Source organism: Condylura cristata, unplaced genomic scaffold, assembly GCF_000260355.1.
Source record: "Condylura cristata isolate star-nosed mole 26May11 unplaced genomic scaffold, ConCri1.0 scaffold00005, whole genome shotgun sequence".
NCBI classification, from domain to species: domain Eukaryota; kingdom Metazoa; phylum Chordata; class Mammalia; order Eulipotyphla; family Talpidae; genus Condylura; species Condylura cristata.
Window position 1 is genome coordinate 30,296,424 of NW_004567106.1, and position 24,998 is coordinate 30,321,421.

At 50.2% G+C, this 24,998-nt stretch overlaps 1 protein-coding gene across 1 annotated transcript; it reads left to right on the top strand.

Annotated features, from left to right (window-relative positions):
• Window positions 1–4,302: 4,302 nt before the first annotated feature.
• GHRHR (growth hormone releasing hormone receptor) lies at window positions 4,303–15,114 on the top strand. The gene is made up of 13 exons (XM_004676832.1): window positions 4,303–4,359; window positions 5,898–6,000; window positions 6,122–6,229; window positions 6,903–7,000; window positions 8,093–8,190; window positions 8,927–9,059; window positions 10,334–10,487; window positions 10,779–10,839; window positions 11,404–11,473; window positions 12,140–12,231; window positions 12,712–12,841; window positions 13,315–13,356; window positions 14,989–15,114. Exons 1-13 carry the CDS (start codon window positions 4,303–4,305, stop codon window positions 15,112–15,114), a joined length of 1,272 nt encoding a protein of 423 aa, XP_004676889.1.
• The last annotated feature ends 9,884 nt before the right edge of the window (window positions 15,115–24,998 follow it).

Here is a 24,998-nt window from a genome sequence, read left to right on the forward strand (position 1 = left end):
CCTCTTACTAGGCTGTGTCCAGAGCAGCTTATTCTAGGACTAGTTTTGTCTTTGCTACTGAGGCGTTACTATTGCTTACCCACGAGTGCGTGTTCAAGGCCACTAGAGTAGTGAGAGCACCACTGTTCTTAGCCTTGTGTGTGTGTGTGTGTGTGTGTGTGTGTTTTAAGATTTATTTATTTATTCATATAGAGCTGGGGTACAGGCCAGAGATGCAGAGGGTGAGAGGATTCACCAGGGACAGAGTGGGGAGCAGAACAGGCAGATCAACGAAGTACACTGCTGAGGGGAGCAGCGGGCGGGTCAGGGGAGGTCTGCCTCGCCATGTGGATCTCCTCCGGGGCAGGCGGGGATCAAACTCATGAGGAAGTGGCTTTAGCTTCTTAGTGCTGTGCTTTAACCTGCTGCACCACCAGGGAGGGCCCCGTTATTGTGTTTTTGAGTGTTGTTCTGCCTATTCCATATCCCAGTGGGTCTTTCTGCAGTCTTAGCTGTTTTTTTCTCGCACATTCTCAGGTAGTTCTCAGGTCACAGGCTACAGGGAGGGGCTGCCGGGAGGCTGCGTGTTCAGAATCTGGAGCTCTGTCACTGGGCAGCGTCTTCTCTCTGCCCCACAAATACTTTTCACCTTGCCCTTCTCAGCCCCCTTCTCTGTTTCCTACACTCACCAATGCCACCAGGCAGTGTTTGGGCCCCTACTCCATGAGCAGCAACGTGGGAGTGCTTGCAGGCAGGAAGCTGGCCCATAAGGCTCACCTCGTTTGTCTTCCAGTGAATAAAACCCTCTCGTAAGTTTTATTTGGAATTCTTATTGTTAAAGTAGGAGGGAAACTGGTCCTTGTTGCTCCATCTTGACTGGAAGCAAAAGCTTCTCAAATATGTATTTTTGTGATGTCTCCAGCTCCATGTTTTGATGCAGTGACTCAGTTCTTCTTTGTGCACTCTACCATGCCCTGTTGTATAATGTTATCACATTTTATCTGTTCCCTTACCATTGGACATTTGTGATGTTTCTGGGTTTTGCCATATATTATAAACAATACTGCCCTCTGGGGTAAATAGCCAGCAAGGGAACTTCTGCTTTCTAGGATATGCTTACTTAGAGTTTCGACAGAGCATGTAAAATTGTTTTTCAAAGTAGGTATACCAATGTTCCACTCACCTGCAGCCTGTGACAGTACATTTCCCCACATTTTCTTCCAAATGTTGTTTTATCAGAGATTAAAAACTTAGGCAATGTAATAATTGGCTCTTTATTATTTCAATTTTCATTTTCTTGTGTGTTGATGATGTTGAGCATCTCTTTATTATTTATTGTCTTGTATTTTATTTTCTGAATTGCCCGTTTATATCTTATGCCCACTTTTCTATTGGGCTATTTTTGTCTATTATTGATTTGTAGGTATTTTAAAAACATTTTTGATATTTTATCTGTCATTATTGGTTGCGAAAATTTCAGTCTATCGCTTGTTTTTAGTTTTTAATCTACAGTGTTCTTTCTTGAAGATACATTTTTTAAATGTTGATGTGGTCAGCATGAATCTTTCCTATATAGATTTTGTTATATAAGAAAGTCCCTTTACTCTAAGGTCATCAAAATACACTTCTAAGTCTTTAAAAAATCCTTAACGTTTTATTGTACTTTGTAGTTAGGGTTTTAAACCTTCTAGGATTTATATTTTGTGCATTTGAACTAAGAACCTAATCTTATTTTCTTCCATACCAAGTATCGATTGCTCCAGCATTATTTGCTGATAGTGCATCCTAGTTACACGCTGTCATGAATGATTGTCCACATTACATGCCTTTCCTCATTTACAAGGGGAGTACAGCAGCAAGGTACTATATTACCTCCATTTTTCAGGTGGAGAAAAAAGGCTTAAGAAGTTTAGTTAAAACACTTGCCCCAGGTCACACAGCTAGTCAGGTAATGGAGGCAATACTTGAAACCTGAGTCCATACAGCAAGCGCTGAAGTTGGGAGCTCTGGGTGTCCTGGGTGTATTCGGAAGGTACCGTGTGCTGGAGGATCATTAGGGCTCTGTCAGTGTTTCTCCTGCTTGATCCTATTGAGTTTTGGGACTGGATTATTCTCTACACGCTTGTGAGGGATCTTCCTGTGCATGTTTAATGGTGCCCCTGGTTTCCACGCATTACAGAGCAGTAGCCCTAGCCACCCCTACTTCCCACCCCTAAATCCTGATGGTGACCACAAAAAGTGTCTCCAGACATTGCAGATATGTCCTGAGGAACAAAATTGCCCCTGTTAAGAACCACTCATTTAGATATAGTTGTGCCAGGTTTCAAGTTTCCCAAAGACCACCAAGGAGCCGATTCCGATGCAAAGCACGCGAGGGTCTTTATTGCAAGCTCGAGCTGGGCTTCCAACATGCAGTGACGCAGCAGTTGAGAGCTCTGAGCTCAGGGAAGGCAGGGCTTTTATCACAGAAGAGGGGAGTTTCAGCCCAGCAGAGGGGAGTTTTTGCTCAGCAGTACATTGATTGGTGGACATTGAACAAAGTGATCTTGTCTTAACCTGGTTGATCTGTGCGTGTAAGATGTGACCTTCACTACTCGGCCCGCATACCTTAGGGCATCTGGCGTTTTTCTGGTATGTACTGGTTACTTGCCTACTTGCTAATTGGCTATTGCTATGGGATGAGCAAGATTAGGACATTTACAGTTAAATTCAGCCTTGGTACCTTGTTGATAACTGAAATTTAGACCTGGCTGGTTCAGAAACATTCTGAAGCCTGTCATGGCATCAGTTTGGTCTTTCAATATAGCCATCAAGCGTCAATATCAATATTGATTTTAATCATCACTAGTATTAATTGTATAGACACTAATTCTCCACATATTATTGATCTTTGGGCAGTGGCCTCTTTGTCAATGAGGGACAAAAGGTTTCAGCATTTCCTTTAACTTAGACTTTTTCAGTGCTCTGCTCTTTCAACCTGTGAGTCTCTTGCACTGGCCAGTGGACACGTGTGGAGCCTAGGGAGTGTGACCCCCCAGCACACAGTGCCTGAGTAAGAGCAGGGGGTCTGGAGCTGGGTGGTTTATATTTTCTTTTCAAAATATTTTTCTTCAACACTTTGTTGGCAGTGAATACAAACGGAAAAATAAAGTCCTGCTGATGTAAAATGACTGGGAAACACAGACGTGGCGGGAATTGGAGGGCTTTCATCATTCATGATTTGTATCAGCTGTAAACATGTCTGAGGTCACCTGTGTGCAGCCCGGCAGCCTCTGGAACTGTGATCGGTGCACAAATGTCAGGCCCCACCAGGTATGGTACCCTCAGGGCCCAGGAAGTATCAATGTATTGTTAAATCTCATAAAGCTGTGCAAATCCAGGGTAATTAGGAATGCTGTCTTTAGCTTGGCCAATTGGGATTCCACATTTTAAAATCTAAAACCACAATAAAAATGATTAGGTAAAGAGCAGACAAAATAATTTGAGTCTCTGGGATAATGTAAGTCTCCTCTTGTCCCTGTAAGAGTAGCTCTTGCCCCATCCAGGTGACCAGCCCCATGAATCCCTTTGCATATTCCTACCTATTAAGCCTCATTTGCCCCTGGCGTTAGGGTTTCTGTGGGAAGTTGGCCAGCCCACCATGACCAGAGCCCTGGTATCTGTAGAGGGTGCCTCGCCGTGCAGACTGGAGCCCTGGCCGGGTCAGGAAGTAAGGTTCGGCTGCTACTCCACCTTTTGGCTGCCTGTGCAGGTACTAGTGTTCACTGCCTTTGGTAAGCTCCTTCTGACCCTGCATTCAAATCAGCACTCCACCCCCAACCCCTGGGGGCTTCATCCACAGCACTGAGCCCATCACCCAGCCCTGTGGCAACATCAGCCAAACTGGTGGTCCCCTGAGGGCAGGGCTCTGTCCTCTTCTCTGAGTCTCCTCCACTGGGGTTGGGGTGGCTCTCAGTGTTTATCAGCAGAGAGCTGGGTTCAGAAAAGAAACTGGAAAATATATTGAGTGACTGGGACAGAAGGTGTCCTTTTCTGTCAGGACAGACATACAGGCTGGCTAACAGAACAGGTGGAAGGGGGTGAGAGAGGTCAGCCCCTCCCTCTGGGAACAGGGAGTCCCTTCCCAGGGCAAGGGCTGTCTGTGAGGCAGTGTCCCTCCGTCCTGGTGACTATTCATCAGGTTCTGTCCTCTCTGGCTCCTGCCTATGCAGTCACCTGCGAAGAGGAGGCAGAGGGAGGGGTGGCAGGGGACACACAAGGGGACAGCAGGAAGGAAGAGGGTCACAGAAGCTGACTCGGGAAGTCACTTGATGAACCCCTACCATGGACAGCAAGGTGTGGGGTACCTGCATTTTCTGTTTGCTGAGCCCATTACCCATGGTGAGTAGCCAGCTCTGACCCTCTCACCTCTCTCCCTGAGGTACAGGTGGGGGGGCCACAGGGCCATATGGGCTCGAGATGGAGGGGGTGAGGACCTGAATTTTCCTCCTTTTCTCAGAAAACATGGAGGCTTCTATTTATCCTTTTGGTGGGAGTCTACCCCCAGGGGCCCTAATTCCTTCCATCTCAGTGGTTCTTCTGACAGGTGCTGAGGAAGTACATCCAGCTGGGGTGGGCGCCAGGCAGTGGAGAAGGGACAGGTAAAGCTCATAACTGTCAGCACCCCCAGCTTACACTTAGGTTGGCTGTGCAGATAAGCCAATTCCCCACCCCTGTTCCTGTGCTCAGTCTTCAGTGGGGGGAGACAGGTTTGGGACTCTGCTGTGAAATGATTCAGGGAAGATGATTCACTGATCCCTGGGGAGGAAGTCAGAGGTAAGTCTGGGAGCCCCAGAACCTGGGTGGCAGGTGGAATCTGCAGCTTGAGGCTCATTGAGCCAAGCAAGAGATGGAAAAGCTGAGCCCAAGCTGGGTTCGGGGGAATAAGGTCACATGTCAGGATGGGGGAGTCGGGCCCTGCAAGGCCTGGCTGGTGGGGTACCCCATTTTTGGCTGAGTCTTTGGCTCCTCTCCTTGTCCACTGACCTGTGGCTGGGTCCTAGAGTCCTTCTGCATGGTCACGTACTGTCCACTGTCCCCACTCTGGTGTCTGAGGTCTCCTGACAATCTCGTTTAGCCCCTGGCATGTCATTCGCACTCATCAAAGAACACTAAGAATTACAAGTCTGCTGACATGACCCTAGACACTGAGGGTGTGTGCACGTGCCTGAGTGAGGGTCTGTGTCCACTTGCAGGTGAGGATTCCCCATGCACGCTGCACTCTGTATTCCCTCATCTTTGCACAACAAAGTGCTGTTTTCTTTATCTTGGAAGCTCTTTTCTCCACCAATTTAAAAAAAAAAGCTTTTTCTCAGATCCAGCTCACATGCCACCACCTCAGGCCCTCAGAAAGATCACTCTCCTCAGCGCCTGTGCTACCTCTGGTGGCTTTTTGTGCTGGAGCTCTCACTACCCTTCCTTGGCTCCTTTCCACACTCTGCTCCGCCTCTGAGTAATCCTTGAGGATGGAGATGTACACTGATTGGCTGGATGTGTATGTTGCATGACAGAGTGGACTGTGCACCAGCTCACAGTACAGGTTGCATGTAAAGTCGGGGTCCCTCACATGCTGGGGCTCTAGCCTGTAGAGTGGCTGGTTTCAGCTTCTCCCTAGCCTGGGGCAGTGGGAGGGAGAGGTGTTAGGAATTCCTGCTCTCTGTCTCTGTCTCTGTCTCTGTCTCCCACACACTCTTCTGTTTCTGCCATTTTGCATCCTCATATCTCCTTACCTCTCACTGACATCTCTCTCTCTCTTATAGACCCTTAACCAAACCCCACCTGCAAAGTCTCTTCTGCCATGTGAGTTAGCGTATTCAGTTTTCAAGAGCCCACAGGAGCACCTACGTGGCTTGCTTTATCCCATTCACGCTTCCCTGCAGATACTGGGCCATGTGCACCCCGAGTGTGACTTCATCAGCCAGTTGAGAGAGGAAGAGAGTGCATGTCTCCAGGCAACGGAGGAGGAGCCCAACACCACCCTGGGTACGGGGTTGGGGAGGAGGTGGCTGTCCGACTCTGTCATCTCCTTGAACCTCACCATTCAGAATGTGGGAGAACTTTCCTCCCTCCACAAGTATCCACTGTGCTCTCATCTGCTGTCCAGGCTGCCCCAGGATGTGGGACGGGCTGCTGTGCTGGCCGATGGCAGGCTCTGGAGAGTTGCTGACCCTCCCTTGCCCAAGTTTCTTCTCTCACTTCAGTCCAGAACCAGGTGAAGGGTGCTGGGTGTGGTGGGGGAGGGGAAGTGGTGTCCTCTGGTGGTGGCAGAACATGCTGGACACAGTCCTGGCTTTGGGGTCGGGGAGACTGGATTTGTCATCGACTTAGCCTCTTTTGGTGTGACCTTGGGCAAGTCAGCCAACCTCTCTGGCCCTGAACATGTCTTCCTGACAGGTGACCAGAGAACAAGAGACTGACCCCACAGGGCGTGAGGATTAGTAGTGGAGCAGAGATGTGCTGGGCCAATGTTCTCCAACGTGAGCATGAGGGCCAGCTGCAGGGTGAGGGGGCCAGGATTGGGTAACCACTCGGATGCTGCCCGTCACTTGGTGGGGGCAGGGTCAGGGCTCACCTCCGGGCTTGGATCTCAGAAGTGGACAGTCCCTCCAGGAGAAAGAACTTTCTTTTTTTTCCCCAACTCACTCTTCTCTGTTGCTCAAGGCAATGATTCTCCTGTTTAATACATGATGACTCTGAAGCCAGAGTGAGATGGCCCAGAATGTGTCCCAGTCCTGGACCTGGATTCCAAAGGGAAGGCCATCCCGGGTCAGCCTCAGAGAGGAGCTGTGTGTGCCGCCCCTGCCAGGCGCTTTAGATGGCCGAGGCTCCGCCATACCTCCTGGGACAGAAGTCACCAGAGCCTCGCCACTTGTGCTTTCCCCCAGGGGCCGTAAAGCGGGATTGCACCATCATGGGCTGGTCTGAGCCCTTCCCACCATACCCTGTCGCCTGCCCCGTGCCCTTGGAGCTGCTGATAGAAGAGGTAGGAGTTTCGTGGCCTCTCGGAGTGGGGGGTCGTTGTGGATGTGTGTGGGAGTAGTGGACTGCATGGCTGGAAGAGCTGCCGTTGTGTTTCCAGCTGGCATGTTGGAAGATGAATTGCGACAGATTCCCAGAAGGTAATTAAAAAGAGTCTGGAATAGAGGGATCTTTTGCTGGTTTGTTCAAGGCTCATGGGCCACTTTGCTTGGAGGAAGTGGGCCGAAGGCAGGGTGGAGAGATGCGCTGACCTTGGCATGCCCTCTGTGCCTAGGGCTTCCAGAGCAGGAACGTTTTGAGTGGCTCTGGGGAAGCAGCCTCCTAGCTGTCCTAGGTGACTCTGTCCCTTTTCTGGTGCTTGGTCTGTGGAGCCGTGTGCAAGGCTGTGTATGGACAAGTGAGGGACATGCGAGGCCAGAGTGACCATAGGACCCCCCTCCCTCACCTAGCTAGCGCACCCCACGCCTCTGAACCTCTGAACTGAAGTGCAAGGGGCTTCCACATCCACAACTCATGTCTCCCCGCTCAGCCCTGTGACGCACAGCCCGAGCCTGACTATCCTCAGGTGAAAACACTGAGTCAGCGACAGCAGGGATGGGCTCTCTCAGGGACCGGCTCCTCAGCCCCACCCCTGCCCCCTTCATCTCCACCTCTTCCTGGGCCATGCTAAGCTTTGATGGGTCTGAATACATGGGCCTAAAATGAGCTTTTCTATGCAGCTGTCCCTGGCTGTCCTTTATTCTTGGGGACGACATGTTCCAAGCTGATGACAAGCTGGATGTCAGTAAACAAGTCCAATTTCCTCCTGAGCTTTTGTCATTGCCCAGGGACTTGTAGTTTCTGAAGCAGTGGCTTCCCATCCCCAAAGAGGCAGAGTGTTAAGGGTCCCCCTCAGCAGTGAGTCAGACAAGACAGGCTATAATCAACTGCTTCCGTTAGAAGAGGGAGCTTTTCATGTTCTCCACAGACAGTCCTGCCTCCAGATGTGGAGTTTTTTTTTTTGAGGGGGGTGAAGAGTCATGTTTAGTACGAAGCCTCCTTTCTTCCAAAGTCCTCAGTCAGTGGCTGAGACTTTCTCTGTGTCCACCCTCTGCAGAGATCTTACTTCTCCACGGTGAAGGTCATCTACACGCTGGGCCACAGCATCTCCGTCGCGGCCCTCTTCCTGGCCATCATCATCCTGGTTTCTCTGAGGTTTGCCATCTCTGTCCCCTGCTCCTGAACCTTCCTGGAGCTCCTGATGTCCGCAGCCCCAGCCCCCTCCTCACCCGGGTCTCCAGGGTTTCCAGCTCTGGGCACCACTGCCGTTCCCAGCTCCTCCCTCCCTCTCATCTGCATGTGGACCCGCCCGCCCAGATCTCGCTCCGGCTCTATGCCTGTGCTCAGGTGGAGATCATTCTCTTCACTTGGGTGCTGTCTCCTCTCATTTCAATGTATTTTCATCTGCCAAACTGCAAAGCTCAGATCCCACCTGCTTTGAAGTATACTCTTCACCTGTTCCATGGATCCCAACCCCCACCCTGTGACCAGTAACCCCAGACCTCAGAGGCTGAACCCCACACTCAGGTCTGTGCTGTTTCCTGTCCCGTGGGTCTGTTCTTACCTCTCTCTCCACCCAAAGTCTCCTGTGGGTCACCCCCTGCTGTTTCTGCACCTGTCCTCCAGACTAGGAGCTTCCTGAAGGCAGGGTCTGGGGTCCCCTGTCCCTCACCAACTCCGGGCCCCGGACAGTGGTTGGTCAGCTCTCCTGTAAGGTTCAAACTGAAACTTTAAGTTCAGCTCCATCCAATCCAATCCAACCTGATCCAACCCAGCCAGAGCAATTGTCTCCAGCCCTCCTCAGCCTCCCCATGCCAGGCCCCTGCTGTGGACACATCAGAAGCCCTTCTCCCATTCTGCCTCCTTTCTCATCTGTCCATGCCCATTCCAGGAGGCTCCACTGCCCCCGAAACTACATCCACACCCAGCTGTTCAGCACCTTTATCCTCAAGGCGGCAGCTGTGTTCCTGAAGGACGCCGCCTTGTTCCACGGCGAGAACACAGACCACTGCAGCTTCTCCACTGTATGACGGTGACAGCGGGCACGGGGGTGGTGGGGGGAGGCGGGTGGATACACACCGAGCTGCACCTGGGAAGCCAGGTCAGCCCTGTGGGCTGAACTTGGGGCTCCAACACTGCCAATCACAGAACAGGAGAGAGTCCCCTGTGTCCCCAGGTCAAGTCCTACACCCTCATGCATTCCTGGACCACGCTGCCAACCCATGTCATTCCCATTGCTGCTCCCACTCCATGGTCTCCATTCCCTTTTTACCCCATGTCCCATATTGCAAGCTAGATGACGTTTCAGTCTGCCAGGCGTTTCAGTTCAGGTCTCCCTTGAGCATGGGTCTGTCTGTGGTTGGGCATGGGTGCTTGACAGGCTGGGCAGAGAAGCACCCTGGTGCCCAAGGGGCACATGCACCTGGCAGATTAGGGGGCTGCCAGCTGGGAGAGATGGAGAGGTCCTTGAAGAGGAGAGGGCTTTGGAGCTGAGTGAGCAGCACCCATGGGGAGGGAGAGGGCCCAGTGGGAACCAGCCTCACAGGCAGGAGAACCCTGGGCACTTCCAGGACATGGGAGGTCCTATAGCCATAATAGTTATATCTACAATATATCCTTTATACATACATGTACACTTATATATATATATATGTAGAAAGAGAGAGAGAGAGAAAGAGAGCTTATGTGTCAGGCATTACCCTAACCACATATACTATCTCCTTTTATCCTACATATATTTTCACTGCGGTCCCATTTTGTAGATGAGTGATGACAGCAATATCACTGGCAGTTTAGCGTGGACTTGGGGCCACTTTGGGCCTTCTGTGTTCAGAGTGGTGCTCCTCACCCCTGACAGATGTGCTTCTCACTCCTGACAGATGCAGTAAAGGAATGAATGAGTGAAGGGGTGTGTGTGTGTATGTTCACAGGGTGGAACCTCGTGGGAATAAATAGCACTCATATTCACAGCTTTAGGGATTGACTAGAGTTTGAGAAGGATGTGGGTAAAGTGAGAAGAGTAGTAATTCTTATGCAGAGTTTCCCTTTAGTTTTTTACAAGGCCATGAGAAACACAGGTGTTGCAAGTTTTCCCTCTTACAGGTGAAACACTAAGATGTGGGGATTCCCCAGCAAAAAGAGGGTGAATTTGAGCCCAACTCTGGGCTTCTAGTCAATACAATTAACACCAGCATATCCCCTTGGAAGCAGCCCCAAGTGGATGGAGTTTGCAGGGTTGAGGTCTATGTGGGGCAGAGGAGACTTGGGTGTCTCAAATCTGGAGCACCCCGATCCTCAGGTTGTGTGCAAGGTCTCTGTGGCCACCTCGCATTTTGCCACCATGACCAACTTCAGCTGGCTGTTGGCAGAAGCTGTCTACCTGACCTGCCTGTTGGTCTCCACGTCACCTAGCACAAGGAGAGCCTTCTGGTGGCTGGTTCTTGCTGGCTGGGGTAAGCTGGTCTGTAAACTGTGTGGGGGAAAGGGATGAGATTGCTCATGGAGTTCTCGGGAAGGTCCCTTCAGCTCACTGATGATAACCTGAGGTCCAGTGAAAAGGAAGGACCCTCACAGTCCTGCTGCAAGTGTCGGAGATTAGGACCCAGGCCCTTGGCCTTGGGGCACCCCCTGGCCCTGGCTTCATGGTGCCCTGTAGAACTGTCAATGGGAGTAGGAGGTGGGACAGGTCTCTGATCTGAGGATGCACATTCCTCACTCCTGTCTTCTCTGTACCCCACCCCCAGGTCTTCCCCTGTTCTTCACTGGAACATGGGTGGGGTGCAAGCTGGCCTTTGAAGATATTGCGTGAGTCCAGGCGCTGCCACATACCTGTACCAGGTTCCCATGGGGCCTAGAATGACCATCAGGCAACACGCTGTTCTCCAAGCTGGGGAGGAAAGGGGAGGCTGCTGGCAGGGTGAAAGAGGGAAGACAGTCTGTGATTAGCACACAGTAGGCATGAACAGGGGTGGCAGGAAGGGTGGGATTTTGGGTTCAGGAAAGGGCAGGGGTAAGGGTCTATCAGTGGGGGCACTCTGGAACAAGGGAATTGGTGAAACCAACAAGAGGCAATAAACAGATGGATTTTCAAGAAGTTCATCCACATCCATTCTTGAGAAGTTTTCTAGGTCAAAAGAAAGCAGAGCTCCGCCTGTGCTGGGGTGTCTCCTTAGTAGGGAGGCCTAACTGGCTGAGAGAGACATAGCTGGATGGCAGGTGGGGGGTGAGGCTGGTGGAAAGCTTGACTGACAGAGGTGAGAGGAGCCTGGAGACCTGTTAGGTAGAGAGAAAGGGATGCGGGAGATGGCTGAGTCCCCTAGAAAAAGGCTTTCCAGACACTGAGTTCGTGGCCTCCTATTAACTTTGTAGGTGCTGGGACCTGGATGACAGCTCCCCCTACTGGTGGATCATCAAAGGGCCCATCGTCCTCTCAGTTGGGGTCAGTTCTTGGTGCCAATAGCCTTTGCTTTATTCTGTCAACCTCGCAGGTGACAAGCAGAAGATGTGACTCCATGCAGGGGGTCAGGACTCTGGGTTCCAGCCCAGCTTGCCACAGATTCCCTGCAAGGCATCTCTGGCCCTCAAGATCCCACTGGTAAAATGAAGGGTAGTCTGAGTCAGAGCTCAGGTTCCTCTCACTCAGAATTTGGATGACTCCAGTGTCCCGGTTATGAATCATCCGCCACTGCTATGAGAGGCTGAGTGGAGGGACGCTGAGGCCCCCCTGCTCCTGTGCAGAAAGCAGGTCAGCCAGACTGTGCATGACTTCATGAGCGCTGATTTTCCACAGTTAGCTACTTTGCAAAGTGTAGGCCACCTGCCTTGAGTCACAGATGACCCTGAAAGGTGCTTAGGCAGAATGACCAGGTCTGACTTCCCACTCTTAATCCTAGGACTAGAGAGAGATGATGCCTAACCCCCTGTGAGCCATTTTGGCACCTCCCAGTTTCCAGGCCACAAGTTCTAGAGCAAGGATCTAAGTACCCACCTATCAGCAAAATCTTCTGTCACAAGGGTTTGGGTTCTGGGACCTCAAAAAGGACCGGTCAAACTACCAGACCACCACTGACCCTTGCCTTCTGCCATCCTGTACCTCTATTTCCAGGTGAACTTTGGGCTTTTTCTCAATATTATCCGAATCCTGCTAAGGAAACTGGAGCCAGCCCAGGGCAGCCTCCACACCCAGTCTCAGTACTGGTAATGTGTGTGTGAGTGTATGTGTGTATTGTGTGGAGGGAGATGATCCCATGCTCCTTCCCGTGTTCCCCAAGTAGAGAGATCTGGCCCCTGCCCTCGGGGGGACCACACTGGGGGACAGACGGATGGTTACGAGGCCTAGTAGGCTGATAAACACTGGGGTCAATTTCTACTGGAGCTGTGGAGAAGATCCTTTCTGGATGGGAATGGTCAGGGATGACTTCCTAGAGGAAGTAGTCTTTGAACTAGATTTTGAAAGGTGCATAGACTTTGGCTGGAGTAAACAGAACAAGAGTGTTTGGCACAAGGCACAGCGGGCCCATGGGCCTGAAGTAAGGGTGAGAATGGCGATGACAGTATCTTCTAGAGTGGCTAGCATGTAGATAGGCTGTGGGAGCTGGTGGGCAGTGAGAGTGAGCAGGAGGAGCATGGGAGTTTCTTATTCTCTCCTTGAGAAACTTGGCTTGTTCTCTCCTACAGGCGTCTCTCCAAGTCAACACTTCTCCTCATCCCGCTGTTTGGAATTCACTACATCATCTTCAACTTCCTGCCTGACAGTGCCGGCTTGGGCATCCGCCTCCCCCTGGAGCTGGGACTGGGCTCCTTCCAGGTGACAGCCCCACAGGCTGTCCTTGGAAGGAGGGAGAAAGGGAGGTGCCCACAGGAGTGGTTGGCTACCTTGGTAGGGTGAGGGCAACTAGGCTGATTATTCTTCCAACTAGTCACTCATCCATCTATTTGACAGTCATTTTTCTGTCAATCTCTATTCATTCAACTGCACCCATCTACCCATGTACCCATCTATTCACCCATCCATCATATTTTTTCAACATTTACTGTGCATCTACTATGGCCCAGTATTGGGGAATGCAGAAATAAAGAAAATCAGAGAAATGGGACCAAGAGCACAGCCTTGGCAGATGGGGTGCGATGATTATATGAGCAATATGCCTGCTGCATACATCTACTTTTTCTCAAAGGCCTGGTTCAGCCACAGGCTGGGGTGGTGAGGGAAAGGGAGGCATAGACATCTTGAGGCCAGAACCGAAGATTCTGACGTGATTTTATCCTTTGGCGCCATAGGGTTTTGTTGTTGCCATCCTGTACTGCTTCCTCAACCAAGAGGTATGTAACTTTCCAGGTTCTCTTTACTCATGGAGTCCCCAACTCCCAGTAATCTTGAGCCCCCTCTCCCCTGTCCAGACCATGGAAATCTCAACTTAGGACAGATTTTAATTCTTGTTTTTTGTTTTTTTTTTAAACTTAGTCTATTCTGAGTTTCTGGATCAAGTTGAACCTAAAAACACCTTTTATCCCTCTCTCTTTTGGACTGATCCAAGCTTACTGTCCTGCAGCAGGGAGTAGAGGATTAAAGGGATCCCCCGATTCTGTTTTTCTAACCTTAAATAAGAGGAAGAGTGGGGAGGGAAAAAAAAGCCAGGAGGTGAGGAGACACACACACAGAGAAAAAAGAGACAGGGGAATAAGAAGGTCAGAGACAGATATCTAAGAACTAGGAAAACAGAGTTGGATTCAGAGGCAGGAACACAGAGGGCCTACCTGGAGGAGGGACAGACAAAAGGACTGAGGCGGGCACACACCTGAATAGATAGCATTGATGCACTTGTAGAAATAGGGAAAGATGTCGTCGAGGAATGAGTTAGTGTGCCAGCCAGAAAGTACCTATATTTTCCCTCAGGACAGAGTTGCTTCAAGGGGAAAGATGAAAGCTCAGTGTCCCAGACTCCAAGTCCAAGCCATGGTGTCCAGGAGCAGTGCTGCGGGCTCCCTCTGCTGGCCATGGGGCGGCCCTGGGCTCTGACTAGCCTCTCAGTAGAGCTAAGCTCCCCACTCACCTGCCTCCACTGTCTCTGACTGGCTCCCTCCTCTTTAACTCTTTTTGTTGCCACCCAGTGAGTGTCCACAGCCTTATCTGGTGACTGGGTACAGACACAGGATCATAGTAGCTGAGTGTGATGGCTCATAGATCCCAGGGGCTCAGGAAGGGTGAGGCTCAGCCCTCCAATGTGCCAATCCGAGGCTGGTGGGACCTGGAAAAGGGACATCCACAGAGAATTGCAAAGAGAAATGTCCCAGGAAGGAGTGTTGGGTCAGCTTCTGGTGACAGGAACTTACTACCTATCAATTGTTCTTTCTGTGTCAGAAACTGTGGGATGCTCACTTTTATGTTGAACAGAAAACTCTTCCTATTGTCTTTGAGCACAGCCTAGGTTCTGTTTTGTCAGGCAGGTCACAGCCTCTCAGCTCCCTCTGCCCTCAACAGTCCCTTGGAGATATGAGGATACAGCTAATCCCCTTGTTGGTTTTCTTCCCATTTCTGTCCTCTGTACACGTTCCCAGTGACCACATTTCAGCTCTGTGGGTGTTCAGAGGGCAGGGTCGGGGCTGAAACCCAAAGCAGAGAACAAACTAAGCCCTTCATGGAAGACAGGGTAATTATCTGGCCAGAGACTCAAGAAAACACTCGTAAATATTTTAATTGAGCCCTGTCAAAAGCAATGTCAAAAAGTGGAAAAAGGTGCCCAACGCAATAGCTAGACACTATCACAGGAAGGAGGAAGCAGTATGCTCTAGAGTTGTACTTGGTGGTGGCTGTGGCCAGCGGCGGCTACTCCTGAGCCAGGAGCCCAGGTGCCTGTCTCTCCTACATAGTCTTTCCCTGCATGCTTACTTCCATGGACCCAACAGAAAGGTGATCGTGGGACCACCCTAACACCCTCTCCCTTGTCCCTGGAGGTGAGGACGGAGATGTCACGGAGGTGGCACGGACATGACCCTGAGCTACTGCCAGCCCGGAGGAACCATGCCAAGTGGACCATGGCTTCCCACTCAGGGACGAAGGTGCTAACGTCCGTGTGCTAGACTGGAGTCCACACCTACACATGGGCAGTGCGCTCATCCACCACCCTGGAGATCGAGAGGGTCCCGCACCCCCAGGCAGCCTCAGGCTACACCTCTATCCAAGCTGCTGCCCAGCCCTGCCAGGGGAGCCTCTTCCTGCCCATCCTGTGCCTACTGTCCTAGGCTCCTGTGTCCACCTCTCACGACCTGAGTTCTCTGACTCTGTTCTCATGTTCCTCCTTCCCGCCCGTAGCCCAAGCTAGAGGAGCCAAAAAGTTTGTAAATGACTAGATACACATTGGAGTGTACACTCTTGCCTTTGCAGAGAAGGGTGCTCCCGCCTTCATTTGGACTCTAGTACAAGTGCATTTCTCATTCTTATATCACCATCATTTGACTGTGCAAGGATCCTCATGTTTTATTTAATTTTATAAGTTATTCTCCATTGTCTTTACCTCCACTTCCATTTCCCTTCTTTCACAGGCAAGCATTCCAAGGTCTTTAATAAGCATATCTGTGTTTCTGTGTATGCCTGCAAAATAAGTATTGTTTTGTGTGTTTATGCTTTTAATTTGCATAAATGCCTTTGGTTATATGTCTCAAGCCGCTTCTAACATTTTTCCCCTTCAACTCTATGCTTTGAAGAGATCCACCTGTGTTGTCATGTGTTCATCTGGTTCCTTGTTTTGACTACCGTATGGTGCCACCTGGTGCCATCAACCACGCGTGAACTGTCCTGTGTCCCTCCCTCTAGGGGAGCATTTATATGCCTGTCCTCTCATGAACCAAGCTCTGAGACACAAACCTTGGAGTAGAAGATCTGGGTCGTTCATCCTGCCTTTCCCTAACGTGACTAAGTAGTGACAGATTGCGCTCCAGACTGCCTGTGAAAGCTACACTCCCACCAGCAGCTCAGCCAACATTTGGCATCACCCAGCTTTTTAAGGTTTGCAAGTCAAATGGGTGTAAAGTGACATCTCATTGTTGTTTCAATTTGCATTTCTCCTATAACTAATGAGTGTGAGCATCTCTTCTCCTGCCTGTTAGCCTTTTGGGTTTGTTCTGAAAATTGCTTGTGTCCCTTGCCTTATTTTTCTCCAGGGTGGAGAATCCTCAACTTTAGGTCTTTCGTTTGTCTTTTCCATTGTGTGTCCCCATGTGCCCCAGCAAGTAGCTGCCTGCTGTCCTCCCACCCAAGTGAAGGCCCCTGGTATAACACAGCACCATAAGTCAGCCCTCTCTCACCTGCCTTTAGTTAACAGATAGTGGTGGAGGATGGGAGAATTTCAGTACTAAGAGCAAGCAGAAATGAACACTGCATGTCAGAGGAAATTCCTTCCCTTCATGGTCTACCTACAGCAGATCTACCCTATGGAATGTACTTTTATTTCCCTTCCTCCAGGAAGTCCTCTAGCCTTCCTTGCCATACTTCCTTTACAGCCAGGGGTGTTTTAGTGGAAGGAGACACAGCCACATGAAACCCAAGGTTACAGTGTTGGTCATGATACCCAGCTGCTTGGCACCTTTCTGGTCCGACAAATGTCTAGGTATGGCCCCAGTCTAACACTTTATAAGCCATTCCTTCTGTTACTCTCAGATCACAGAATTAATCCATGCTCCATTACAGGGCATGGGTTGGCAGATATAAAAGGGATTAAAAAGAAAAGGAAAAATCAACCATATCATTATCTATCATCATTGATACTTTTGTATGTTTCCTGAAAGGTGTTTTTTTTTTTTTTTTGCATTTTTAAACATATTGAGATCCTACTATACTTATACAGTTATAACTAGTCTTTATATTTAAAATTGACATACTTGACATAAAAATGGCCAGGAAGCCCAAGAAAAATGCTTAATAACATTAGTCATTAAGGCAATGTAATTTGGAACCAGAAGATGCCATTTCACACTCATCCAAATGAAAAAAATGGACAAATACAACAAGTGTTGGTGAGGGTGTAAAAAAATTAGAACTCTCATACATTGCTCCTGGAAATGAAAACGAAGTAGTTACTGTAGGAAAAACTTGGGTGATTTTTCAAAAAGTTAAATTCTAAGTTATTGCATGACCAGGCAAATCACACCTGGACATCGATCCAAGAATATTGAAATCCTAGGCCTATACAAAAACTTGTATATTACTTATAATTTATAATAAAAGAAGCATTATTTATAATCACCAAGAGATGAAAACAACCCAAATGTCCACATGCTGGTGAACGGGCAAACAAAATGAGGCCAATCCATACAAGGGAACATTATTTCATAATTAAAAGGAATGAAATAACTGATACCTACTCTCACAGCTATGATCTCTAGAGACATTATGCTGAGTGAAAGAAGCCAGTCACAAAGGCCACCTGTTGGTGGTCTCATTTATATGAAATGTCCAAATAGACAAGTTAATGGAGGCAGACAGTAGGGACCGAGAGGGAGACGGGGGGGGGGGGGGGGAAGAGACGGTGACCGCTGACAGCTATGGAGTTTCCTTTAGAGATGATGAGAGATTCCAGAGCCAGGTGGAGGGGATGACTGTGCTCTTGAAGATGGATGGAGCTGCTGCCATGCTGGAGGGTGAGATTTATGACATGTGAATTATATGTCCATAAAGTTGCTATTAAAAATGAGTGAGTGAGTGGCTGATGTAGAACACTCGCAGGGCTTTTTTTTCTGCTACATAAGTATAAAGTTGATCTAATACTCTTCATTTAACCAATAATTACTTCACAAATCTGTCGGGGAAAAAAATTCCTACCGATATGTTTTTGATAAGTAGTTGCAAAGACCAACTTTTGGATACAATTCTTCAAGTACATCTCAAAAAGATAAAAATGACAGAAGAAACTCCTAGACCTAGAATTTCTGAGCCAGCACATACGAGTACCTATTTTAATATGTACAGGCAAATTGTCTCCCAGGAAAACTGGTCCCGGTGTGACACTGCACATGTCGGAAAGTGTGATGGCTTCTCTGCAGCTTTGCTACCACTAATAGTGTCTTTGTCAGCCTGAGAGTAAAGACTGGCCTTTCACGGTTTTCACTGCAGCTGGGGTTAGCGGTTCATAAGCTAGTGTTAGTGGTCCGTAGTGGGAGCTAATGGTGGTAGGAGTGGCAGAAGCAGCCCACTTTGAATGGTCCACCCTTTTCCTGGAGGCTCCACCTGTGGCTGGAATTTTACTCCTGTTCTCTCCCTGCGTGGAGCAATGGCATCTTAAGCCCCTGCTTCTCCAGTCACTTCTACTCCTGGACTGGGCTTACAGGGAGGGTGCCTGGGAAGATCCCTTGACTGGAAGCCTTTGCCCTCCCATGGGCTCAGCACCCCCATAGGAGACAGGAAAGAGCTAGTCATTAGGTGACACTCTGAAGGGACCTAGGTTGCAGTCAGGGAGGTAGTTTGAGAAGCGCAATGCTCATCTTGGTCACCAGGTGGCACAATAACTGAGGCCAAGAACTGATGATGGTCCTGACCCTGACTAGTTCCCTGGATGAGGCCCTAACTTTGGAGATAGACACAGGACTCCTGGGCCTGGCTTGGAGCACCTAGGGAGCTAGTGGAGGAGTGACTTCTACCCCAGTCAGCATGGAAGGCAGGAGAATTTTAGATTCCAGGGAGGTGGGGGGAGTAATGGGGGTTCCCCAAGCCTGAACAGACCAAGTTTTGAAGAGGAAGAAGCGAGTAAGAATGAGAGCTGCAAAGACAGGAACAATCCCTACTCTGTGTAGGGTTCATCCAAAAGGGGTTCCCCTGGGTGTCTGGTTTTGAGGTGGGGGGGCGGTACATAAAAGCAGGATTTCCCATAATCCACTGCAGCATCTTCCTTCCAGACAGCAACTCTTCAGGTCCCAAAAGGAGAACTTCCTAAAGAAAAATAAGAAACACCATTTCCCTTCTATTGTACTTGATAAGTACTTGTTTAGGTGGCAGGCACCTTGCTGAAGCCTAGAAATAAAGCTGCAAAGGCTTTATTCCCCCAATGTTTGTATAAAACTTAGGCATGTTCCTACTCACAGGGGTTAAATTGTGCATAGGCAGAATGAGTCAGACAGCAAAGGATGATGGTGCAGGCAACAGACCCACTTCATCTGCAGTGAATGAAAACATAACCTATTCAAATACTTCGGGAGCTTACAAGTCTCCAGATGAGCCCACTGTACACTGGAGAAGCACTGGCAAGTTCCCTGCTTGACCAGTTTTGGTTGCAGACACAGCTGTTTGTGTCAGTAGCTCTGGGACAGATGCTGGACACACCACGCGGCTGTCCTGAAAGGTCAAATTCTATGACCATCACATTGGCAGTATCTCTTTTCCTCTCGGCTCTGACATTTTGATCCAAACCTATGATTCACCAGAACAAGACCCTGTCTCCTAGCTGCACTGCAGGGCTAGGAGAGCAAGTTCTGACTTCTACCTTGGTGGGGACCAGCATCCTATGGTCAAGTTCCTCTGACATGGAAAAGCATTCAGAAAATGCTGATTGACCACAGGTGTGTCTGATGCCTAGTACAGGTGAACAAACACACCCCTCAAGCAGATGCACAATAATGAGGCTAAGGAGAAATAGCGTGCCAAGAGAACCAGTAACTGGAGGACCAAATTTAGTCTGGGGTCATAAACCAAGCCTGTCCTTCTGAAGGGAGTGAAGGAGGTGGAATTCAAGCTGAGGTGAGAATCATGAGTATGACTTGACTGAGTGAAAAAGTGGATGAAATCTCAGGTAGAAAAAGCAGCACGTGCAAAGGTCCTGAGGCACAAAATTGTTTGGCTTTTGCAGGGAACTAAAAGTAACGTACTATCATGGGACTGTAGTGAGAATGGGGAAGGGTGGTAGTGGCTGAGATGAGACTGGGGGTGGCAGCTATATTAAGCAGCTGTCAACATAATGAGGCTTCTATTTTAAAAATAATCCCTCTGCACATTTTATGGGGGTGGAGTGGGGGATGGGATCAAAAATGGTGGGGGGAGGGAAGTGCACTGGACTATGGGCACATGGTCACCCTTGGGGGTTACAATTGAGATGAAAAAAAAAAAGCACAAAATGATGTAAAAATAAACTATTGTATATATAAATAATAATAATAATCCCTCTGCTTGGTTTGTGAAGACTGAGTTATAAACAGAGACCTCAACTCAAAGTAGGGAGACTTGGCTGGGGAGGGTAGTATTAGAAAATGTTAGGTTGGATTCAAGAACTGTCTCATTGGTGATAAATTAATCTGTGAGGCAAGAGAAAGGAGGTTTCTAGGAAGAACCCTGCAATGGGCAGCAGTAGAGAGGAGCAGGCTGAGGGCGTGGAGCAGGTGCTCAGAATGAGCGCGCTAGATGAGGATACTCGTGAGGCAATCCACTGGATTCCAAGAAACAGGCGGGAGCCGAGCAGGGAGGCCTGGGTAGGAAGCAGGCTTTGCGGGTTGCTGCCCCCAGGGGCAAGAACGAGTGAGACGAAAGGGGGGCCAGATCAGATGCTGCCAGGGCTGGAGCTGCCAGAGAGGAGTCAGATGGAGGTGGGGTCATGGGGGCCACACAGAGTGGCAGATGGGGTGAGTGATGCCGAGCCATTTTAAGAACAGGCTCACTATGTGGCCTCCAGATCTGGCAACACAGGCCCCGGCACTGTGCAGGAAGATGAACAGGAACCGTCTGGAGGGTGAAAAGTGAGTAAGGAAGTGGAGCAGAGGTGTGCACACACCTTGTCTGGAGGGGGGCGGTGACGGGGGTGGAGCCGGTGGGGTACAAGAAGGAGTCATTTTGTTTTGTTATAAGAGGACGTCCTGGATAAAGACTCATATGGTGGATTTGGGGGTCACTAAAGGATGTAAGGATGGGGGGACAGGGAAGATAAGTCATGAGGTAACTTAAAAGGAACGAGAAGGTGGAACCAGAGCCCACATGGGGCACCTTGGCCTTGGAAGGAGTTCTCTGGGTTGGGGGGTTTGGCAGGTACATGTAGGCAAGGCAGTTACTGGCTCCTGCATCACCAAGAGGTGAGGGAGAGTGGGTGGGGGTCTTGAGAAGATTGGAGAAGGTCGGAAATAGTGGCAGAAGACGGGGGAGCAAACTGGTTAGCAATACAGTGCAATTGTCAGGCAGATGACGGCCAGCTTCCCCAGGACTACAGGAATTTGGAAAGGCAGCACTTGCCCAGGGGCAGCATCTGAAACTGGGAAGGCCAAGTTAAGCACACCAGGGGGACGCTTTGCAGCAGTGCACTGGCGGCATCGCCATGTTTGCAGAGCACTGGCTGACGGCCGGAGGATCTCAGGCCAGAGGACTGGCGGAAAGGGCAGGGCGTTGAGGAAGAGGCCGGGACGGTAGGGGTAAGGCCAGGGGGTGCCTGGTGCCACTGTCGGGATGCCTCTAGCCATGGGTGGGAGGAGGTGGCATAGGGAATCCAGGAGACAGGCCACAGGGAGGTGGGAGGCAAGGGCCTGTCTGGTTACCGCGTGCATGGTCATCGGCCTGGCATCACCAGTGCCTAGCCTAGGCTGCTGCTAATGGAAAAGGAGACTTGGGGCCAGTGATGAGGGGAACAGCCCAAGGCGGTGAGGGCTCAGACTGGGTGAGGAAGACAGAGCCCCTGGAGGGAGATCCAAGCTGAGGCTGAGATGCAGGTGCAGAGGATGGGGGAAGCTGACAGCAGGGAGGTGCCCGCTGCTTTCTGGAGCACTTGGTACATCCTGGCCAGCAATCCTATGCGGGCCCGGCTCCCTGCGAACCACTAGGAACATAAGAACAGGGCCGCCTTGGGAGGGAGAGCTTTGCAAAGCAAGAAGAAACTGCAAATTGCAGCTGCTCGGGACTGACTTCTTTTGTCTCATCTGTTTGGCTCACTTGTGAATGGTTCTCTTCTGGACTGCTCCCTCTCCGTGCTTCTCTCGCTGTGTCTGTCCATCTCTTCCTCTATCTCTGTTTCTCTTTATCTCATTCTCCTGCTCTCTCTCTTTGTTTCTCTCTGTCTTTCCTTCTCTGCCTGGATTTCTCGTTCCCTCCAGTCTCTTTTGGAGACCTCAGCTTCCAGCTGTGGAAAGTGACAGCATGGTCCATCAGGCAGCTGGCCTGTCTCTATGAGACTGGACATCTGGCTCCCGGACCAGTGGGAGGTGGCCAGATTTTTCCATGTGCATCCAGATGTCAGAACTCTCCTCTGTGACTCCATCCGCCCATTCATTACCCCCACCCCTCTCTTCCCTCTCCTGGGTCACCAACCCCATGGAGACATTCTAGCCTCTTCTTTCCTCCCCAAGACAGGGAGTGTGTGGGGCCTGTACATGTGTGCGTGTGTCAGTGGTGGGGTGGGGGTTTGAGGGATGCCAGTTGAGACCATATAACCCAAGTTTATAGGCCCTCCCTATGGCATCCCAGGAGCAGGTCAGGCCACAGCAAGGGGATGGGCTGGGCAGGCATGTGTCTCCCTGCCTCAGAGGCATCGCACAAACACCCAGCCCTGCACACATTCCCATGGTTACAGGCAAAGAAATGCTGGCAGAGGTGGCATTGCATGGCACCTGCATGGGCCAGGACTGGGTTGGGTGTGGCTCAAGTCTGGAGTTGCTTCAGGCTCTTACTGGACACATAGTGCTAAGAGGTGTCCCTCCTGGACAGGCCTGTGGGATCAGCTCTGGACCAGGCTCTGGGAAACACTCTGAGGTGAGGGGGAGCTATGGAAGCAAGCCCCCACACCCCAGCTGGTGTAGAAAAGGCGGGCCAGATTGAGAGTCTTGGTGTTGATCGCAGAAAAGCCCTGACCCCTCCCACTGCCCCAATTCTTTCTGCAGCCCCTTGTCAGTCTGAACAGGGCCCATCTGGAGCATAGTCTCTGCTGAACGTGGGTCTGCAGGGATAGTGACCTTGCCCCCTCTTTCGTTTGGTCTCCTGCGTAGACCCCCAATCCCCACCACATGGCTGTGTGCCCTGGGGCTCTCACAGATTGGAGGGCGGGGCGGGCATGGGAGATTGGGAGATCATCTGGTATGGATGCCTGCCAAGAACAGCAATGTGTGGTTTCAGGCCAGTGGGGCTGTGAGGGTTCAAGTGTCGGCAGTCAGTTGGGGGTCAGGGTAGCTAGGGAAATTCTGGGAAAGGCAAATGACCTGTTGGAGCAAATTAGATCTTTCAAAAAGAGAATATCAGAGTGTGCATGTGTGTGTCCAGTTTACGCTGTATTGTTCTAGCACAAGAAGTGACCCGGAGAACAGGGTGGGGGAGGTTAGCAGGACCCAGGGAAATTCCCTTGCTCCCAGGGAGCCTTGCTGAAGCCTGACACAGCCGAGGTGGAAAGATCCAGACATGCCCGCTTGAGACTCACACCCATGTGCCCACCCAGACCCACTTCAGTGGCCTTCCCCTCATAGCTGGGTAGATCTGTGGCAGGGCCAAAGGTTAGCACTGGTGCCCACAGCTCTGTGAGCATCAAGTCCCTCTGCTTACGGTTCCTACCGTATCTCAGAGCGTCATTTGTCTCCATCAGGAGGTCCCAAAACCTTGGCGGTACGTCCGTCCTCAGCCACAGCCCAGGGCTGCTGTCCCAACCCTGCTGGTGCAGCCTGGTCCTGACAGGGCCCAGCCCACATGGGGCCAAAGCTGATCCCAGCCTGTTGCTTTCCACTTTGGCTGGAAAAACCTATGTTCCTTTTCCTGACCAGCGAGGTCCTGTGTGGCCCCCCCAGCCCCCTACCTCAGCCTCTTCTTCCTTGGTGCTTATTCTCACAGAGTCTGGAGCTTTTCATTAAACGGCCATTGGGACACTTTCCCCAGAGCCTCCCATGGCTGCCATTTAGATCTCGTTCCGTGCCAGAATCATCTCCTCAAAAAGGCCTGTGTGTGTCGCCAGGGACTTACAGAGTTGCTGGTCATCCCACACTTCCCTGCTTTCTACTCTTCATCTACTCTTACAGTTGATGCTCATATTCACAGCAGAGAAGTTCTAAAGTCGCCTAGAACACTGAGTTAGCACAAAAAAAAAAAAAAGAACCTCAGCTTCCAAGAGAAACAAGCTTCTGCAAGCTGCCAGCCACAAGAGTTTTGTCCACAGATCGATGCATAACCTTGTTTTCTGTGTGTCTGTTTACGTACATACTCTGTGTTTTGTACGTAGCCCTGACTCACTCACGTTGAACTCAACACGACAGCTGTAGAGTCTCAGTTGCAAGAAGCTCTTGTACAAACGAGCTTTCTCTGGAAGGTCCAGCGCAGCCTCTTGCTCTTCTGAATAGCAGGCGATTCCTTGGCGAGATCACCAACAAAAAACACAAACACGTGAGGAACACAGCTCTAAACAGACCTGGGAGTGGCCCTTGCTTACAGTCTGACGGCTGAGCACGAGGGGGCAGGGTGTCGCCTGGCTCGAGCGCTGCCCCTCAAGGTCTCACCTGTGTGTGCATGTCCCAGTGACTGGGCTGCCCACACATGCTAGCAGGCAGGCAAGTTCACAAACATGGGATCTGCACAAAATGAGGACAATTGGGCATTATTTATGAATCTTCATCTATATTGTGACTTTTGCTTTATTCACTGCTGTGCATTGAAACAAGGCCAAGGGCCAAGAGATTCACAGTAGATGCCTAATAAATATTTATGAACTGACTGACCTAACACACACACACATCTCCCACCTGCACACCCCATACCTACACATACCTCCCAGCTCCTACATATGTCTATACCTATACACATTCACACACTCACACCTTTTCACACCTACGATGCACCCAATACTCACCCAATACTCACATTTTTATATAAGCACACACATTCTATTTTTTTAATAATAATTTATTTTTACATCATTTTGTGCATTTTTCCATCTCAGTTGTAATCCCCGTGGGCTTCCCATCACCAAATCACCTGTTTGCCATCACCATAGTCCAGTGCATTTCCCTCCCCCACTGTTTTTGATCCCATTCCC

Excerpts from the sequence above, each read along its gene's own strand:
- GHRHR (XM_004676832.1), top strand. The coding sequence starts at position 4,303 with ATGGACAGCAAGGTGTGGGGTACCTGCATTTTCTGTTTGCTGAGCCCA. Across the intron at positions 8,191-8,926 it reads ATCATCCTGGTTTCTCTGAG|GAGGCTCCACTGCCCCCGAA; the intron begins GTTTGCCATCTC and ends TGCCCATTCCAG. Across the intron at positions 10,840-11,403 it reads CTGGCCTTTGAAGATATTGC|GTGCTGGGACCTGGATGACA; the intron begins GTGAGTCCAGGC and ends TTAACTTTGTAG.